The sequence below is a fragment of the Dicentrarchus labrax genome, unplaced genomic scaffold, assembly GCF_905237075.1.
Source record: "Dicentrarchus labrax unplaced genomic scaffold, dlabrax2021, whole genome shotgun sequence".
In the NCBI taxonomy this organism is placed as follows: domain Eukaryota; kingdom Metazoa; phylum Chordata; class Actinopteri; family Moronidae; genus Dicentrarchus; species Dicentrarchus labrax.
In genome coordinates, this window is record NW_026136722.1 from 16,122,832 (window position 1) to 16,143,014 (window position 20,183).

Sequence of the window (20,183 nt, forward strand, 5' to 3'; positions counted from 1 at the left end):
TATGTCCAACCCAGAAAACCCATCTGCATATGCCCAAACAGCAACACGTCTCTGTCAGAAAGCCAGTCCACTCCTGACGTTTGAGCTTCCTTTTATCCGACGGGGGTACTTTACTCAATGTAAGAAAAACGGCTCAAAGTGCTAATTGGATTCTTTTAAAGAAATAAGAGAACCGAGGAAGAAGTGGAGGGCAAGGGAAAAGGGGAAGGCCATTCTATCGCTGTCCAACAGCAACCTCTATCGGCCAAAGAAAAGCCCTAACATCACTTTTGTTCTCCAAAAATATACCCAGGACAACATTTACCCCCCCAAACCAGCCCTCATTCTTCCTCTACTTCAACTGGCAGTTCCCCAGAATGATTAAATCTGTTACTTTACATTAATATATATTCTTATAAATATATATAGATATATATATGGCCCTTATTGAAGAAAACATGAGTTTCACATTGACACGAAAGTACCATAATCTCTATATAGCCAAGTAGAAAGTGTTTTCAGTGCTCAAGTGAGCTGGCAGCAGTCTGTTTATGTCACACTCATTCAACAAGTAATAAAACATAAGAAAAATCCTCTCTGAAAGAGCGCTCACTGCACCTCGTAGGTTTCTCCTTTTCCACTTTTTCCTGAGTAATACTTTCAACCTTGTAACAGACAATAATGTTTTTTGTGTGTTTTGTTTGTTTTTTTTTTTTTTCTTTTTTGCTATTTCAATTCTGGGCTATTCCCTGCCATCGCCGTTATTTTCATTATTATTTTACAGTTGTGACGTTGATTGCTCAAGAACACTTCAAGCTCATTGGAAAAGAAATATGTCCGGTGCTACTCTACGCCTGTTTGAAGAGTACTTTGAGTTCATGATGAATGACCAGAGCTAATGTCACTAATGATGACAAGAATAAACAGTAAATACATATTTAACTTAAAAATAACAGATGCTTAGGAAAAAAAAATTGCATTTGCAGGAAGCCTTGCAAGGCTCAGTGTGGGGAGAGAAGTGGGCACAAAAAAAACAGAGCATCAGTATAATTAAAAGAAAGATGTCACTTAGAAAAATAATAACAATAATAATAACAATAATAATAATAATAATAATAATAATAATAATAAAATAGGAGCACTAGAAAATGAAAATAAGAACATCAACTTTAACGACAGAGTGTTCTCTCCCTCTCAGGCTCTCATCTGTAGCTTTGGCTTGTTGTAGTTTTGGAACCTGTACTTACTGGCTCATTGACATCAGATAACAAACTACTATACCCTGAGAATTGAGACACAGGCGTCCGTATCCTGTGATCCACCTCCCCGTTAGAGTCAGTGCCGTAAGACAAGCCGCGGCCGTCTGACTTGAACTGGGAGCCAAAGGCCTGAGCAAAGTTTTCTATCTGGTAGGAAGGCTTGGAGGAGTCCAGAGAGGTCAGATCCTGCGAGGGGGCCAGAGGGTAGACCGTCGTGCCGTTCTTGACCGGCGGGTGGTCCTTCTGGCTGCTCAGGTCAGATGGGCTGATCTGGTAGGAGGAAGGGGGAGTGGAGGAGTGCTGCTTCTCCAGCTGGTCGGTGAGCTCCTGAGAGGGGGTGAGCTGCTGGTGCGTGGGGGCCTCCAGGCTGCAAAGGTGGAAGCCGTGCTGCGGCGAGGAGCCCGTCAGCATCGCAAAGTGAGACTTTGGCACAGAGGAGGGCAGCGAAGGCGAGGCCACCGACTGGCCAAACCCGCACTCCAGTGGGGACGTAGTGTAGATGTTCTTGTCAGCGTAGAGGGGGTTTCCAGAGTGGGAACTGGTGAACGGTCCTGAGGCGGGAGGCCCGGGGCCCAGAGGGAAGCTGGCACTGTGGCTGGTGCGCTCCAAAGCCTGCAGCAGGAAGCGGGAGTATTCGTGCATCATGACAGTCTTGTCTCCAGATGGGCTGGGGGTGTCGGCGCTGTGGCCGATGTCGGGGCCGTCTGCCGAGGCGGGGTTCAGCTCCATGTGGTGGTCACCGATGTCAAAGTGAACGTTGTGGTGCGAGCCGTCGGGTTTCTGGGTATAGTGATCGAGGATGCTCTGCAGCACCTCGTCTGGGATCCCTGACTTGTCGAGACTCAGAGGTGCGTCGTTGTCCATCACGCTGGAAACGACACCCTGAATGACGGACTGCTGGGAAGGCATGTGACCGATACCGACGTCGTACTCGCTGCTGGTTCCTCCGACCGCCACCGGCCCTGATGAGTTTGCATTGTTGGCCGCGTGAAGGTAGCGTCTTTTCTTGAGGAACTGCATGGCGTCGTCGTAGTTGCTGCTGCTGGTGGGCCCGACTTTAGCCCCGTTACCCTGCATGAGACCAAGACCATCCATGCCCCCGGACTGCTCCATTGGGCCTGCTTTGGCCTGTCCCAGATCCGCTTTGTCTAGGCTCTTACGATTAGCCTTCTTGAATGCCATCTTTGGAGCTCGGCCGTGGTGGACCTGCTGCATGCTGGGTCCCGGCTCCGTGGAGGAGGATACTGTTTGATTCTCCACAGAGTACTCGTGGATGCTGTAGCCTCCAGATACTGCCCCGTGAAGGTGTGCCGCCCTCATCCCTCCTCCGTCCCCCTTCTTCTTCTTGCGCTCACCTCCGTCCCCGTTTTTGGACCTTCCCCTCTTTCTCCCAGTACTCCCAGCATTTCCCTGAGTGATTCCATAGCTGCCGTGTTCCATGTCTACACAGTCCAAATCCATCATCCCGGGATCCAGCCCCTTCTTTATGGCTTCTCCACAGGTTCGCTTGTGCTTAAGCAGTCGGTCTGTCCTAGAAAAATACTAAAGGGAACACACACCAAATGTTGTGTTTAAAGCAAATAAAGACGAGTTACTTTAAAGAGAGAGACACTCCCTGCAGACAGCGACAAGACTTAAAAGATAACAGGGTTATTTTATACTTTAGTGTGTAAAAAATAAATAAAATAAACATTAAGGAACAGCAGATATTTTTTTCAAATTGCAATGCAGAGCTATTTAACTGTCAACCATATATATTGGATTGACTTTAGTAACTTTAATGCTGTATTATCTAAAAAAAGACAAGTATTGGGGGTATTCAATATTAAATTGAGTATATTAAATGACTGGAATCGGTTCGGGGTCTAAAAGTATCTGGGGATTGGATTGTGAAATCTCTGATATAAATATCACATTCTAAGCAGCTCACTAACCTGTTGGCAGGTCTCACATCTGTACGGTTTCTCTCCGCTGTGCGTCCTCTTGTGCCTCTCCATGTGGTACTTCTGAATGAAACGCATGTTACACTGGTCACAGCTGAATGGCTTCTCTCCTGACGCAGAAGAACAGCACGGCTCGGGGTTAGTTGACATTAGGAGCACACAATGAATCATAGGTTGAATCCGGCTGTGAGGGGATGTTAATGGATGCCTTTTATCACTCACCACTGTGGATCTTCTCGTGTCGCTGGAGAAGGTACTTCTGAATGAAACTCATGTTGCACTGATTGCATCTGAAGGGTCTTTCACCTGAAATGAAGATTTATACAGTTACTATGTTGCATCCACCCCTTCTGCGATATGGTTCGCTTACTTGTAAAATAACACAAACACCTGAACAACGTAATGAAATCCGATGCAATATTTATTGACTCCTTAAGTATTCTTTGAGTGTTAATTTGTCTCCATGGTAATTCTTTGGGGCCACAGTCAAACAAACACTTGAAAAACTCATTACCAAACGCAGTGTGTGTGTGTCTGTAGCATTGCTATGGCAATAGATTGCACTGCGTTTCACAAGTGTTCGTGTCATTGTGTTCACTCATTTCCCAGTCTTTCACTCATATGGAGTTCATCATTCTCAAATACGGGTGCAGGAAAAACTGACTGATGATAAATAATTAAATGAATGATTCAATCTATTAATCCATTAATCCAACAGAAATCTGAATTTATGTAGCATTTTTTTTTTTACAACATAACTGAATTTAATGGCTATGAAAGTGTTCCTATACAGTATTTAAGTTAAAGGACCAGTATGTAGGATTTAGTAGCAGTGTAGTTACATATTGCAACTCCCTTACTTCACCCTCCCCTTCCAAGTGAGAAAGAGAACCCACATTGACACGAAATGCATAAAACACAGAAAATCCCTATCTAGAGCCAGTGCTTGGTTTGTCTGTTGAGGGCTACTGTAGAATCATGGCGGTTCAACATAGTGGACGCCATGGAAGGTGATCCATGGCGTCTAAAAGGCTCATTCTAAAAACATAAATATTCCTATATTCAGGTGATTATACACTAATGAAAACCTGTGAATATTATATTCCATATCTGCCAACAGACCCTCCTAAATGTTACACACTGGACCTTTAATATTTGTCAAGAAGTTGTGAAAAGAGCACAAACTAAAATGGACCATTACAGCAGATGCTTCATCAATCTGGAAGCCAAAGAAAATTCTAAATAAACCGATCAATAGTGTGTGACCTCTAGCAGATATTCCACTTTTAAAATCAATTTTCTAAGTCACTGAACTCTAGCAGACAGTGTTGTGACAAAAGCAATTCTAATTTAATCATTGTAACACATTGCAAAAATGGGAAAATAAAAGAAACAAGTGATTCTCGAGTAAGGACATCGTACATTCAACTGTGCATTTCAATACAGCAGTGCAGGGAAATCGTCAGTGTTGCTAGAAGTTCTTTTTTATCCTCCCTGGTAGTCAATGCCGCCCACCAGCAGCTTATCTCAGGCCATACACCGAGCTCAGACTGTGCAGGGTCGGCACTTCAGGCTCATGCAGCACCATATCAATAAATATTTTTGTTTAAATAAATAAACACTCAACACGATTACGTTTGAGTTTTTTCTTCATTACAGCTTACTGCTGACCACACTAACCGATAACAACTACACAGAGTCTCATGTTTTACCTGCATGACTCACATTTTAATGCCTTTGTTCATCATCTGTCATATGAAAACATCAGATTTCCACACGAAGAAGTAAAAAGTGTGCATCCTAGTTTAAAATCCTGAAGCTGGTGAATCTGGTTGGGAGGTAGCTCAGCAGACTTTGCTAACATTCAGCAGTGGAGCCGAGAGCTTCTGGCACTGCTCCACGTTGTGAGCCCTCAGTCGCCATCACAGTTAGGTCACTTTGAAACCAGACCCGGTTTATAAAAACGTAAAGCCTGCAATGCTCTGTGTACGATGAGGCAAAAAGAAAAATGACAGTGATGAGACTGAGAGGATTCCAATCAGCGATTTGGGTAAGAGCTGCACGATATGGTAAAATAAATCACATTGTGATTAGTGGGAACGATCATTTTTGCATCACAAATGTAATTTTAACTGAAAAACGATTCAAATTAGGATGATGTGAAATTTGTTGAGCAAGATTTGTATCCCACAGCACCACAGTAAACTTCATTATAAAGCGGTTTTGTCACATGATGTCAACACACCAATATTTTTGATTAACTGTGCAGCCCCATTTAGGGGGCATCCCTACATCTGGCCTCTTTATATATGAGACCACATGTGTCTTAATAACTATTAGGAAGACCAAACCCCTGCAAAAAACTGCCCTTAAGGACCAGAATTAATTATGGAGCTGCCACGGTTTTATTACTTCTTTACCGTTAGATCAGCTGTAAAACTGAAGGCAATGTAAATATTATGCCAAAACCAGTGTTTACAGAGTACACAGAGAGCCATCTGAACACTGTTGGAGAAACTGTACAGGCAGCAATAACAATCAGCTTCAGTTCCTTCAGCTGGCATCATAATGACTTTTTCTCTTTGTGCTGATTGTGCTTTTATCAAACAAAAGGGATGCAACTCCACATCAAGGAGCACGCAGAGGAGAAGATAGGATTATCATGGTGAAAAGGTGCACGCTGTGGTACCTGTGTGAATGAGGACGTGTCTGCGGAGGTGATAGGAGCTTCTGAAGGATGCGGTGCAGTGCTCACAGATGTGCGGCTTGGTTCCCGGCGACATGCTGCCTCCATCTGCATCCAGCATCATTGATTGCTGTAGAACAATGACAGAGAAACGCTGGGGTCAGATTCAGTCAGCTGGCTTCTTTTATCACTGGTTTTCAAACAGGGGTCTTTGAGAGTAGCTTGTAGGAGGTCCCCCCCCCCCATCAAAAGGAGGAATAGAATATTTGAACTTGTATGACATTTTTTGGGAAGTTGGAACAACAAGGACAGAAACAGGGTTAGCTGTTTTTATTGACTGTGATTTAGAGTGATCACAGTTTGATCATTGACTGAAAAAGACACTTGGAGGGGATTCCTTAAGACAAAAGCCCTCTGAAGTTGGTCAATTCTGCAAAAGGTTTATGTAAAATGCACATGGAAAGGCCTTTTTCTTTGATTATTTATCTCCTTTTATTTGAAACCTTTGTGCATTTTCTTTAATTAAGCATGTATCCAAAGATTACCTGTTTTATGTACTACTGTCAAGATATCGGGACAGCTTTAGCAAGTATGATTATTATTATTATAAAAGTTACGTCCTGTAGGTTTAAAGTAGTTTGTGAAGTAAACATTAGCTTTGGTTGCGTCCCTGCCTCATCAACCCCTTCACAGCTGTCTGCGGCGTCATATCGCACAGCCCTGGGGGGGGTCTATGGTCTGATTTGGATCTATTGTGGTTGTCCTTGATATTAACAGTCTGTTCTGTGTTATCTGAGTGTGTTTAAAGGATCAGTTCATATTGTGAATGTTGGGCCCTATCAAAGTCTTTCAAATCAGGTTAAAATTTTTAACACTGGGGATTTCTGGAAATAAGAAAATTAATTAAGTATTAAATGATCACCATAAATTCTTCAGATTAGATTAAATATTCCTTTATTGATCCCCCTTAGGAGAAATTCAGGAAGAGAAATGTATGCATTACTTTTAGTTTGTATTTAACAAAATAAAAGCATGTATTTGTGTTTATTCTAAATACTTTTCTTGCATACGTGCATGAATGGTAAAATATGACTACATTCACAGACATATAAAATATATGACCATAAATATATGACCAACCTTTGCCTCGCTTCTCTTCTTTCTCGGTTTACCCTCCTGTCCATCACCATTTGACCTTCGACCTTTTCTCCCAGTGGGCTCCTTTCCTAACTGACTCGGCAGCTGCGAGGATGACAAAGGGAGAGGGAGAGGGCCGTGAGAGCGAGCCATGGCAAGGAAATTACTTGATTGAAGGTTAAGAGCCTTCGGTCTAAAACTATGCTGCAAACAAGTCCATGTTTGTTGCTGCAGCAAACAAACAGAATACTTGGACAATGACTTGTGATTGTCTGTTGAAAACTCATTGTGCAAGATGTGGTTCAAGCGAGCGAAATAACAATGCCTTAAATTTATGGCCCCCTCTATGCATAAGCAGCCTGTAATTCACTGTGGGGGCTTTTCATCTTCTATTCCAGACCGAAGAAATAGACAAACCGCACACCTCGCACGATAAACTAAACATTCAAGCTTATTACTCTTCGCTCAACTTCCTCTGGTAGAGTACTCTGCCTTTTATTCTTGTGGTTTACCATCCCTGCACTGCTCTTTTCTTCCTCAGTGCCATATGGAGACTGACAGGGCAAATGTGGACGCACCTGCTGTTCTCAAAAGTCAGCCCAATTTTAGGCGCGAGTGGGTTGAAAAACTGCTCGTAAAGACTCCGCATGTTGTGTTAAAATAAAATACTTGACGTGAAATTGTCCTGGAGTAGACGCATTTTTGAGGAGAGGACAATAATTCATTCTGTTTTGCAGCAAACTTGCGTCTAGAGCCCCGGCGACCTCTGATGCCCGGCTATTGTTAGAAGTGTGTGGTTGTGTGTATTTCTATTTGAATGAGCACAAAAGATGTCTGAATTGAAGTGCAAGCTCAAACAAGACAGCTGTGTCCTTGTCGTGACGTTTTCATTCACGCAGAGGCTGGATGACATCACCCATCTACCCAGAGAGGGAAACAGAGGGAGACGGCTGGAGGGAGCGAGGGGGGGCTCTTATATTTTGCATCTCAAGCCGTCAGTAGATTTATGTCGCCATAACCAGTTCCGCACAGGCTCCTCCTCCCCCTGCAGCCGTCCCCTCTCTGGCTCCTCCCTTTCAGGCTTCTAAAATATGAGCTGCTTGACAACATTGCACAGCTGCTTTTGGGACAAACTAATTATATATGCACAGAGTTTTCTTTGATTCATCTGGATGTGTTCTCGTGCACTGTTCATGTCAACAAGCTGTAGCCAATCACACAATAATGCACAAAAGTAAAAAGGCTATAAACGACATATTGTTCCCCTCAAAAGGAAGGATATTAAATTATGATCCTAACTTCAAAACTAAAGGTTGCTCGGGACAAACGCAGACGGACACCTCCACCTTACACTGCATGTATACTTATGTTGACAAAGCAAGTCTGTAGCTCGTGTAAATGAGTTACATCAGGAGGTCCTGGGAGTACCTGAGGCAGCAAAATCCATACTTTAAATCTGATCTATAACCTGCTTTATTATACGTTTATATCTGATCAATCTCCGCGTTGGTTGCATGGGCAGTCGGGGGGTTGGAATATGGACTTTTATGTTGATGTACTACTCTTATTTGTTATGTATTGATCTCTACTTGCAAGAATGCGTTGGCATTAAGAGAAAAACACGAGCTACTGCACCAAACAGGACGTCACTTGTTAACTCGATGACGGCTGCAACTAACCGGCATTTTCATCAATTAAACTGCAGATTATTCTTCTTGATTAAATCGATTTTGTCTATAAAATGCAACAAAATAGTCAAAAGGAATCTTGTTTTGTGAAACCAACCATGTCAAAACCCCAAAGATATTCAGTTTTTACAATGATCAAATCAACTAATGACTAATTATTCAGCTCTAGACTTGATTAGAAGTGTAACCTTAAGGAATCCCACACACTTGAGATCACTGCCCTTTAATCAGAAACTCCCCACTCACGACTTCCTGTCGGCGGCACTTACGTTGCCCATGTTGAGGTCGTGCACCATCAGGCTCTGGTTGTTGCTGACTGTCACCTCCAGCAGCTCCGTGCTCTTCCCCAGTCCTCCGGGATAAACCGGCAGGCGATAATCGTGCTCCGACAGCTTCTCCTGCTTGATGCCCATGGCGTGAACGTAGTCTCCCACCCCCGCACACCCCATGCGGCCACCCTGGTCGCCCATGCTGCAGTCAGGCGAGTCACGCTCCTTCTTCAGGATCATTTCATGCGGCGGAAGGTCCTGCATGACGGAGTGGGCGGCCAGCCGGGTGAAGCTGGTCACCGGAGGGAGGTGGCTGAACATTATCATGCCGGGGCCGAAATTGGAGTCCATGCTCCCGTTGGAGCGCAGGAATTCATTGCCTAGTTTGTCTTGAATGATGCTCATGGTGGATGCCGGCGGGCGGGAAAACTATGGGGTGGCAATCAGTGTCATCCTGATGAGGAGGAGGAAGAAGAAGAAGAAGAAGAAAAAAACAGCAGCTGATGTTAGAACATTTAAGGAAGCGCTATAAGTAACAATCTGTGATGCTCACAGATTAATGGTTAGTTAGAGACACACAAAAAATAGCCAACAGAGAACAGTTCTGGAGCCAGTTAAGCTCGGTCTTCAGGAATCAGTGTCACGGCCTCTGATCTCACAACTGGGCGCTTAGTCGGATTAAAAGCAACGCTTGTGGGTCAACAGTCTGGCAGAATGACGAGTGGAAACAAGGAAAAACGCTGGAAATACACGATAGGAAGTTCTCTCTGCTTGATTACAGTGTGTGTGTGTGTGTATATATGTGTGTGTACATGTGTGTGTACAGTATATTACAGGGCAAAAAAGGTCACTGCGGCTACAATGCTAGACACAACACGAGATGAGGAATGAGAGGATTGAAGTTGTGTGTTAATCTGTTTGATGGGCCTGTCTGACCCAGTCATCCTATTTGCATGAGCTTATCTGCCAATGAGAGTGCACACAGACTGCATTAGAAAGACTGCCGGTGTAATTATGTTGCTGCTGCATAAATAAACCAAAGTGCGTGTTTTGTAATAGGCCCTGAAGGTGATATCTAACGCATATAAATGGCATAAAACTTAAATGGGATTAGCTAGAAAAAAGGATTTAAGGAGTTTATGTGTCTCTTTGAGGCATTCATTAACATTTTTTCTGCTTTATTTCTACTTAATGTGTTTTTTTCTTTTTAAATGATGTAAGTAAATGCTCTACAATGATCTTTAAAGCACCGCATGAAGGACACAAGCAGCTAATGAGTGCAGCCAAAATGCTCTGTTAGCAGCAATAACCTCCTCAGCTAACACAAAGACAACTTTTTAAAAAAAAAAAAAAAACACAAAGAGAGAAAGAAGACTTCAGCCAGCTTTCTTCTCCAATGTGTCCATTAAACTAACACTGCGTCCAGTGGCACCCTCGTGGTCTGCGTGCATTTATAATGAAAACCACCAAGCCTGCTCCTCGCTATGCAATTAGCCACATAGCTAACCTTTTCTCTCTTTTTTTTTTTTTTTTTTTTGGGGAGCCAACCACTCTTGCGGGGCCCTTTTTTCTCCTCCTTTGTGATGCCGGATCAGGCAATAATTAATATGGGCCACGCAATAACAGCAGCAGCTCGTTTTAACAAACACCAAGAAGAAAAAAATAAACTAGCAGCAATAAAACGAGAGTTTGTGTGTGTGTGTGTGGGAGGAGGAGAAAGAAAGTGAAGTTTCACACTTTTTACAGCTCGAATTAAAAGATGATTATTTTTTATTTCAGTAGGCAGATTTCGATGCACTGCAGGGAGATGATCCAAGGACGAACGCTGCTCAGCGCCTGAACAACAACAAACGGATCACCTCACATCGCCTCGGGACGTTTTTCCCTTCCATAAAAGCTCGCCGGCTCCGCTTCCCGGAGAGTGGAGGCGGCGGCTGTAAGTGACGGGCCGGCGGTAACACCAGCGGGGACCCATAACAAAACGGCCCGTACAACTCCGGCGAACAATGATGCTCGCAGCGACTAGCCGAGGCGGCTAACTTTAGCAGCTAACTAGCGGTGAGGTAACGTCAGTGCGCTGCGCTTTGTTGTCTGTCCGGTAAAACGAGGAGTTTTTAAAACGGCTGCGTGCGGTTCGGTTCGGGCCCAAAGTTCGGGGTTCTTCCTGAAATGGATCGTTCTTACCGGTGCAGGAGCATGACCCGCGGGTTTGGCTCGCGTAGTTTCACCCTCAGCTGTTCGTTTCAGTGTCTAGAGCCAAAACATTGTTCTCCCGCAGCTGCTGGGTTCTTCCATCTTGCCTCGGCGCGGAGCATTGTGGGTACCGCAGGCGGACGCGTCCTGAGCAGAGACGCAATTAAAAAAAAAATAAAAAAATTTAAAAAATAAAAACTCAGATTATAATTAATAGTTACTATTTTTAGTATTATTATTGAAGGTAATGGAAAATGGGGTTAGTATATTTCAACAATATTTTTAAAAAATCTTCTCAGCAATCCTTAAAAGCAGGTCTATTAATTAATTTGTTATTATTTGTATTTATTTATTTATTTATCTATTACCTGTTCTGTGCAGTTTTTGCACAGTAAAAGTATTAAATGGTGCGAAATAAATACATTTATTATATGCAAATTATTCATATTAGACCTATACTGCATATTCAAAGCCTTGTCTCTCTCTCTCTCTCTCTCTCTCTCTCTCTCTCTCTCTCTCTCTCTCTCTATATATATATATATATATATATATATATTATATATTTCCTCTGTTGTAAATATTTTTGTCCTTTTTTTTTACACCATGTTGTACCACCTGCTGTGGCCTGTTCCATATCAGTCACATCTGTGTATAAAAAGCTGTATATAGTGTACATATAACTCTCTTTTTTTTTTCTGTTTTCATTATATTTTGCATTTTTCTATGTTTTATTTGATGTGTATTTTCTAATTTGTTGTGTTGTATGTGGAACTGCTGTAGAGTGAATTTTACCAGTGTGGGCTCAATAAAGTCTTGTTTCACCGCTGACAGTCAATAATAATAAACTTTATTTAAATAGCATCTTTCAAAATCCGGTTTAAAAAGTGCTTTTACAGGACAAAAACAACAGAACACTAAGAACCACAGCACCATCAGTAACAATATATAGAATAAACACTGTAAAACGTAGCAATAGATAAACAACATAAAACAATAATTATCCTGACCTCTTCTGTTCAGTTCCACAGCTCAGGGGCTGCGATGGCAACCTTTTGTGTTTTAATCTGGTTTAGGGTTAGAGGGTCAAAGTAAAGGAATGTGCAAAAGTCCACAGTATAAAAGAATATGTGCTATGTAAATACACACATATCTAATAGCTGAGCTACGTTTCCTACCTTTTGTGTAATTCTTACATCTTGTTTGCAAAGTGGAGACACAGAAAGCGACTGCCAAAATATTAACAGACCATAAGCTCTCCAAATTCTGTATAACCCTTTAGATGTTCCTTTAGATGTCCTGTACACAGATGCTTCACTTAAGTGCCACAAATTCAATTAAGGGAAGGCAGAGTTTAAATTTCACAATTGAAAGATGCCCTAATGACCTACCTCACTATATAAATACTATAAAACAAATCCAGACATATTTTAGATACTCAGTTAAAAGTAATGCCTTCAAAATGTTATCGGGCTAAATACATAGTATAAAGTATATAAAGTACAAACATCATAATCAAACATTTCTCAAAGTTAAAGCCTATCGTTATGCAGAATTACATCTTTCGGGTAATATTTCATGCATTGTAACATGTAAGCAGCAGTGAAAGCATATTAACTTTACACCCTATACCGGTGTGTAGTTCAAAGACAGAGGGTGTCATATGTATATATAAGATCATATGATTTTTGTATAAAACCTTAACCTGCAGCAAGTATTACAAGTAAAAAACACAATATTCAGCTCTGAAATGTTGTTTAGAAGAAGAAGAAGACGTATATTATAGCACAAAAGTACAAAATTACCTCAAAATGTAATCTTATGTACAATATTTTGAATAATTGCTCTCCAACACGGACACAGGTTACTGCACATATCCAATAGTAACTAACGGTCTCTGCTTTAGTGTTTACTTTAGTCTTGTTGTTGTTTTTTCACTTTCAATAACTATTGATGTTGTGTTTTTCTTAGTCGTTAATAAAAGAAAGGAGAAAAAAACCCACCTTGAATGACAGTAGTGAATAAAGATCCTTAAGTCCAAATGGCTGATTGTTCAAACCACCAGAATAGAGTCTCAGACCGGCCATTCAGATGATCATGACAGATGTATTTAGGAGGGAAGCTCTTAGATCTGCCGGATGAATGACTATGTATACATCTAAAAGCACATCAGAGTCAGGCTTCGCGCCCCCACTCCTAATTGCCTTTGCTAATGAACCAATTAATTCAGAAAGCAGGGCATAATTGAAATGCAGACAGTAGAGTAATGCAAAAAAGGTCAGTGAGTGCATATTTGATGTCCCTGCTCCTTTCATATACCCATGATGATAACCCACACAGTTGACATTGATATCTTTGAAAATCAGTCTCATCTCGGGGTGCTTAAATATGTATGACGGCCTGATGAACCGAGTCTGGAGGAAAAATCAGTGATTAGAATTTGAGAATATGGTGGAAAAAGAAGTTCATTCATTTTTACAATTTGAATGTAATCAAGAAACAGATATTAATCAAGTAATGTTTTGGTTCATGTGGCATCTTTATAGAGGATTTGGGTGCCGACTTTATTAACAAATTAATAATTTATTCATATTTGAGACAGTGTGTAAACTGGAGATTTTAGCATCCTGGTAGAGTCACTGTATATTTTATAGGTTAATTCCAGCATTTAAAAAGATAACAGTCAGGTTCATTGCCCATCTTTATATATGCTGATAACTGAGACCATAAACCTCTCTCAAGTGAGAAGTTTGGTAATTTTTCTAGATGACTCAATACTATCAGACTTCTTTTTTGCAGCCCATGGAGCTGCCCCCTGCTGGCCATTAGACAGACTGCAGGTTTAAGAATTCCACCTTGGCTTCACTTCACAGAGCCGGAAGCTCTGTCCAGTATACACTGAACAAAATTATAAACGCAACACTTTTGTTTTTGCCCCCATTCAACATGAGATCAGCATCTTGATATGCCACACCTGTGAGGTGGATGGATTATCTCGGCAAAGGAGAAGCGCTCACTAACACAGATTTTGACAGACTTGTGAACAATATTTGGGAGAAATAGGCCTTTTGTGTACATAGAGAAAGTCTTAGATCTTTGAGTTCAGCTCATGATGAATGGGGGCAAAAACAAAAGTGTTGCCTTTATAATTATGTTCAGTGTATATACTGTCAATGTTTTTCACTGAAAACAGCAAAGTTACAGCCCAAAAAACCAAAACAATGAACTAAAAGATGCTAAAACAGTGCAGGGAGGAACTGCAGTGTTGAGTGATGACTCTCTCTGGACCCCCTTTCACATACAGCTGGACATGCGATCCATTGTTAATACAAAAATCTATATTACAGACACTGATAACCACAGTAACAGCTTTTAGCATCTCTAGAAGTATAGTAATAGTTTCAAGCTTGAGCACACACACACACATAAACTAACACACAAAGAGAGAGGACATCCTGTATGCGTGGTGTTATTTCAATGTCATGTCGTATACATCAATCTCAGCTCAGGTTAGTAAATGTCACTATATAGCTCAACTTTCCACCAGCCCCTACTGAGTCGGCTGAGTGTTTGGGACATTAAGGTCAGAGACATTACGACTCTGTGTGCCACTGGCTCCACTTTGGAGTAATCTGGCCTCATTGTGAAGGGGGGATAGAGGAGTGAGCATGTCCGTACCTGCACACAGACCGCTGATGTGAAGGATGAGGAACATGAAAAACAGGCCAATATTTTCATGTCTGGAATCTGTGGTAATTTGTGTATCATATGACACAGATGGTTATAAATTCCAACTCCTCATTAATAATTCAGCTTGTGCAGCATGTCTTTGTTCCCTCTCCCTCCTCCCCTGAATCCATCCCAACCTCACACACACACACACACACACACACACACACACACACACAAAACACCACAAGTAATTTGGATGCGAATGTCAAATTTCCTTCCTCATCTAATAACAGAACCCAAGAAAACTGTGAACAGTGCAGAGCCAAGGTTTGGTGATTGCCTCTGCTGTGCTGATTTGGATTCCTCTCACTGGGAAAGCCTGATGCCTACACATAACAGATGGCGATCCTGGCCGTCACTCTAATCCTCAATTGTTAGGAGGATCACAGCCGTATACGAGTTCCCTCTATTGAGACAGAAGTCCCTGTGCAGTTACTAGAAACCTGTGCAGTGGTGAGACTTGTGTTGTGTTAGATAAAACAACATTCGGATGATGTTATTTAGTGCGCTGATGGTTGATATTCAGTGGTATATGTTAAGAAATCAGACGCTCAGTCAATATTGATTAGGTCTTTGACTGATTTTGTGGAGAAGTTACAACATTACAGCCTCATATGAACACAGTTGCAGTTAAATCTCGACAGATTTAACAAAGCCTGTCTGCACATTATGTCTAACAAGCGACTTAACTTACAACTTTTGTTGCTAAATTTAAAGATTTTGTTGCGGTTTTTCTGGGACAAGACTTTTAAATTTAAATTCAGTATGTAGAAAGGGAGATTAAACATGCCAACTGAATAAAGGCACATGGTAGCTCACCTGGTAGAACGTGCACCCCATGTAGGCTGAGTCCTTAACACAGCAGCCAGGGTTGGATTCCAATCTGCGGCCCTTTGCTGCATGCCAGCCCCCTTTCAATTCAATTCAATTCAATTCAATTTTATTTGTATAGCGCCAATTCATAACAGAAGTTATCTCAGGACACTTTTCAAATAGAGCAGGTCTAGACCGAACTCTTTAACATTAATTACAGAGACCCAACAGTACCACCATGAGCAAGCACTTGGCGACAAGGGCAAGGAAAAACTGCCTGTTAAAAGGCAGAAACCTAGGACAGATCCTCCGGCTCTAGGTGGGTGGTCGTCTGTCTCGACCAGTTGGGGTGAGAGAGAGAGAGAGAGAGAGAGAGAGAGAGAGAGAGAGAGAGAGAGAGAGAGAGAGAGAGAGCGACAGACAGACAGACAGGTGCACAGCAACAACAGTATTGGCAATGGCAGTCAAGCAGGACCATGGCAGGAGGCTCCACCAGGATCCATGAGAACCTGCGAGACGAGAAAGCACAAGAACTCCGGGGAAGAAGTGGAGTTAGTAACATGCATTAATGGAACATGAATGAGTGCGGAAAGAGAGAGGAAGAGAGTAGCTCAGTGCACCATGGGAAATCCCCCGATAGTCTAGGCCTATAGCAGCATAACTAAGGGATGGTTCAGGACTCACCTGATCCAGCCCTAACTATAAGCTTTATCAAAGAGGAATGTCTTAAGCCTACTCTTGAAAGTGGTGAGGGTGTCTGCCTCCCGAACCACAACTGGAAGCTGGTTCCACAGGAGAGGAGCTTGGTAACTGAAGGCTCTGGCTCCTGTTCTACTTTTAGAGACTATAGGAACCACAAGTAGCCCAGCATTCAGAGAACGTAGTGTTCTAGTGGGGTAATAGGGTACTATGAGCTCTTTAAGATATGAAGGGGCCTGACCATGAAGAGCTTTATAGGTGAGGAGGAGTATTTTAAATTCAATTCTACATTTTATAGGGAGCCAATGCAGAGTAGCTAGTACAGGAGAGATGTGATCTCTTTTTCTAGTTCCTGTCAGTACTCGTGCTGCAGCGTTCTGAATTAATTGGAGCGTTTTAATGGACTTATTGGGGCAACCTGATAATAAAGAGTTGCAGTAATCCAGCCTTGAAGTAACAAATGCATGGATTAGTTTTTCTGCATCTGTCTGTGATAGTATGTGTCTAATTTTTCTAATATTACGTAAATGAAAGAAGGCAGTCCTAGAGGTCTGCTTTATGTGGGAGTTAAATGACAAATCCTGATCAAAGATAACTCCAAGATTCCTGACAGTGGTGCTAGAGGCCAAGTTAATGCCATCTAGAGTGACTATATCTTTAGACAATGAGTCTCTAAGGTTTTTGGGGCCAAGAACAAGAATTTCGGTTTTTCTGAGTTTAACATCAGAAAATTGCAGGTCATCCAGGATTTTATGTCCTTAAGACATGTTTGTAATTTAGATAATTGATTAATTTCATTGGGTTTGATTGATAGATATAACTGCGTATCATCTGCATAACAGTGAAAGTTAATGGAGTGATTCCTAATAATGTTGCCTAAAGGGAGCATATATAAAGTAAATAGTATTGGTCCAAGTACAGAACCTTGTGGAACTCCATGACTAACTTTAGTATTTATGGAGGATTCATCGTTAACATGTACAAACTGAGTACGATCTGATAAGTATGACTTAAACCAGGTTAGGGCAGTTCCTTTAATGCCAATTTGATGCTCAAGTCTCTGTAAAAGAATATCATGGTCAATGGTGTCAAATGCAGCACTAAGATCTAATAATACAAGTACAGAGACAAGTCCATTGTCAGAAGCAGTCAGAAGGTCATTATTAACTTTAACCAGAGCTGTCTCTGTGCTATGATGAACTCTAAATCCTGACTGAAAATCCTCAAATAAACTATTGTTATGTAGAAAGTCACACAACTCTTTGGCGACTACTTTCTCCAGAATCTTTCCTGTCTATCTTCACCTGTCTTATCAAATAAAGGCAGAATATCTTTAAAAAAAAAAACACTTAATAAAGCGGTTTCACCTCAAAAATCAGTGTTTCTCTGATACTGTTCGGCTACTATCCTGCTAGCATTAGCTCTGCTTGTTTCTCTGATAACTTAAGATCCAGCCGTTCCAGAGGTTTTTACCGGGAGGAGAGGTCTCCTCAGTTACTCTGATATCTTAAAGGACCAGTGTGTAGGATATAGTGGCATCTAGTGGTGAAGTTTCAGATTGCAACTAACTGAACACCGCTGACAAAGTGGGAATGAGTACTGTAGAAACATGACGTTTCAACACGGCGGACTCCAAGGACGGCGACCCACTATTATATTATATTATATTCAATTTCTGCTAATAGGTCTTCCGAAATGTTAACACTGGACCTTTAATACAGAAAAAATTCACAGTGACGTGTTTATTAGGATTCATCCGAAACCCTAATGTAGTTTTTGTTTTCTAAACTTTTCCACAGTCAGCTCAGTCCTTGGTTTGCAAACCCACCATCCACCTGCGGTTCATAAATGTAGTGCTTCATTCACTCAGAAAAAACATTGCCTCTGAATATAATCCAAGCAGCAATTACGTTTTCCACCACAACACAATTGATCAATATCAAATAGATCAGGAGGAGGTTGCCTGCAGTGATTTAAACCTGTCTGCCTGAAATCACCACCAAACTGCTTATTTCAACACTGCAGACATCAGTGGGAGTCAGCACAATGAAGCTTCAATCTTATTCAGTGCCAACACTAGTACACAGTGTTTTCTATTTGTAATGAAAATATCTTTCTTAGAAATATGTTAGAATAGTTGTTGTGTTAGGGCTCTACACACTGCACCTGTGATACATGAAAACCTTTTCCAAGCATTCAGTTATCTGTGATGCAAATATCATTTCTGAATAATGTTTGTGTTTACAGCTTTCATTTTTTTTCTTTCAAAATAAATGTTAGATCAGTGTGACAGTTGCAGTTCAAATACCAATTTGTTGTTTGATGTCAGCTTTATCAACCGCAGCAGCAGCAGCTGGGACGGTGAAATATCAGATCTGTCTTTCACTTTAACTGAAAGGTGATACACTTAAATACCACAGCAGACAATGAAATGACAAGCTGAATCTGATCTAAAGCCCAAAGGTCTATCGGTAATTGCACTACTTCCTCATCTTCTGTGTCACCTGAGGATATTGGATGGTGTTTGTTCATATTTGTGCGGCTTGTTGTCTGGTTGTAAGTTGTAGTATTGTTACAGTTCATTAGCTGTTTGTTTTTTGTCTGGGTTTTGATATTATTTAAAAATTATTAACAAGGTTTTGTCCACCCCCCTTTTATATCAATGAGTATATCAAACTGTTCAATAGCACCTACATCATCCAAAACTGTTAGTTCTGATAAGTTAACAAAAAAAATGTTGAAACTCAAGATGAAGCAGCTTTTACTAGTAATTTAAAGTGACACTGACTTAATGTTATAATCTTTATTTGTGCTATAAAAACAAAATACTTAGTAAAACGTACTCAATGAGGAATATTTATGTAACTTAGTTAAAGTTCATCAAGAATCTTTTATAACTTACAAAATTGAGTTACTGTTACTAAATTTTCAACAGTTAAAATAACTTATTGTGTTACAGTAAATCAACCCGTCTCTAAAACAGTTCCAACCAAATCTGAACATTACGACCTTCATGAAGTATTTATTGCAGGACTGTTGGCATTTAGCTGTGTGTACCTAATAAACTGGCAACTGAGTGTATGTTAAGACTTCTTTAGGGTCCCTAACGGTGCACTTGATTTACTCACAGACATGTCATGTAGAAAACAGATTTCTCAGAGAGGAGGACTTTAAACATCTCCTGGTGTGTTTCGTCACCCCAGAACAGCAACTAGAAAAGTAGCTCAAGTGCTGGAAATATCTTGAAAGGGTATCTTAAGAGCACTTCATCAATAAACGATGTAATGAGCTGATTTTTGACCTCTTTAATATCAGAGATACTTCAACACAAATTAAAGGTCTGAACACTTGAGATGAGTGTCAGCTGATGAGCTCAGTCAAAGGCGTCTTTATACCACCTGTGTGACTGAAACTGTAATTATGCATAATAGTAGTAGACCGGCTGACATGCAGTGCCGACCTTTGTGCTCTATCTGATTAAAACAAGGGGAACAAAGAGGCAAGGACGAAGCATCCCATTTAGGACTCTCCTTTGGGAGGATACTAGTCCAGGAAATCCTCCTTGTCCAATGTCTAAATCAATAAGAAAGGCTTCACGGGGAAAGAGGAGCCGCACAGATTTAATGTCAGACTTACAATGGGAAAAGCCTTTGGACTGTGAGTTGTAACATTTTATTTATTTAAAGCGAGTGAGCAAAAATGCAAATAGCAAGATTTCAGGAAGACGTTTTCAAATTCAAACAGCTTTTGTATAAATTGTATCCATTACTGTTCAGTTACTTGACATT

The 20,183-nt window shown here is 41.2% G+C and overlaps 1 protein-coding gene across 2 annotated transcripts; it reads right to left on the bottom strand.

The window, feature by feature from the left end:
* Positions 1-245: 245 nt before the first annotated feature.
* znf281a (zinc finger protein 281a) lies at positions 246-11,328 on the bottom strand. Of its 2 annotated transcripts, XM_051387882.1 has the most exons (7): positions 11,146-11,314; positions 8,962-9,415; positions 7,008-7,109; positions 5,871-5,997; positions 3,404-3,487; positions 3,173-3,291; positions 246-2,780 (listed from the first exon to the last, which is right to left on the bottom strand). In XM_051387882.1, exons 2-7 carry the CDS (start codon positions 9,364-9,366, stop codon positions 1,182-1,184), a joined length of 2,436 nt encoding a protein of 811 aa, XP_051243842.1. In that variant the 5' UTR covers positions 9,367-9,415; positions 11,146-11,314; the 3' UTR covers positions 246-1,181. The 2 variants fall into 2 exon arrangements, with proteins under 2 accessions (XP_051243842.1, XP_051243843.1); XM_051387883.1 differs by lacking the exon at positions 7,008-7,109 and having other exon boundaries at positions 11,146-11,328.
* Positions 11,329-20,183: the final 8,855 nt, after the last annotated feature.

What these genes read in the sequence shown, in the direction of transcription:
- znf281a (XM_051387882.1), bottom strand. Translation starts at nt 9,366, where the DNA reads ATGAGCATCATTCAAGACAAACTAGGCAATGAATTCCTGCGCTCCAAC. An exon ending in ACGACCTCAACATGGGCAAC is followed by an intron (nt 7,110 to 8,961) that starts GTAAGTGCCGCC and finishes TCATCCTCGCAG; the next exon opens with CTGCCGAGTCAGTTAGGAAA. An exon ending in ACACGAGAAGATCCACAGTG is followed by an intron (nt 3,292 to 3,403) that starts GTGAGTGATAAA and finishes CTTCTGCGTCAG; the next exon opens with GAGAGAAGCCATTCAGCTGT.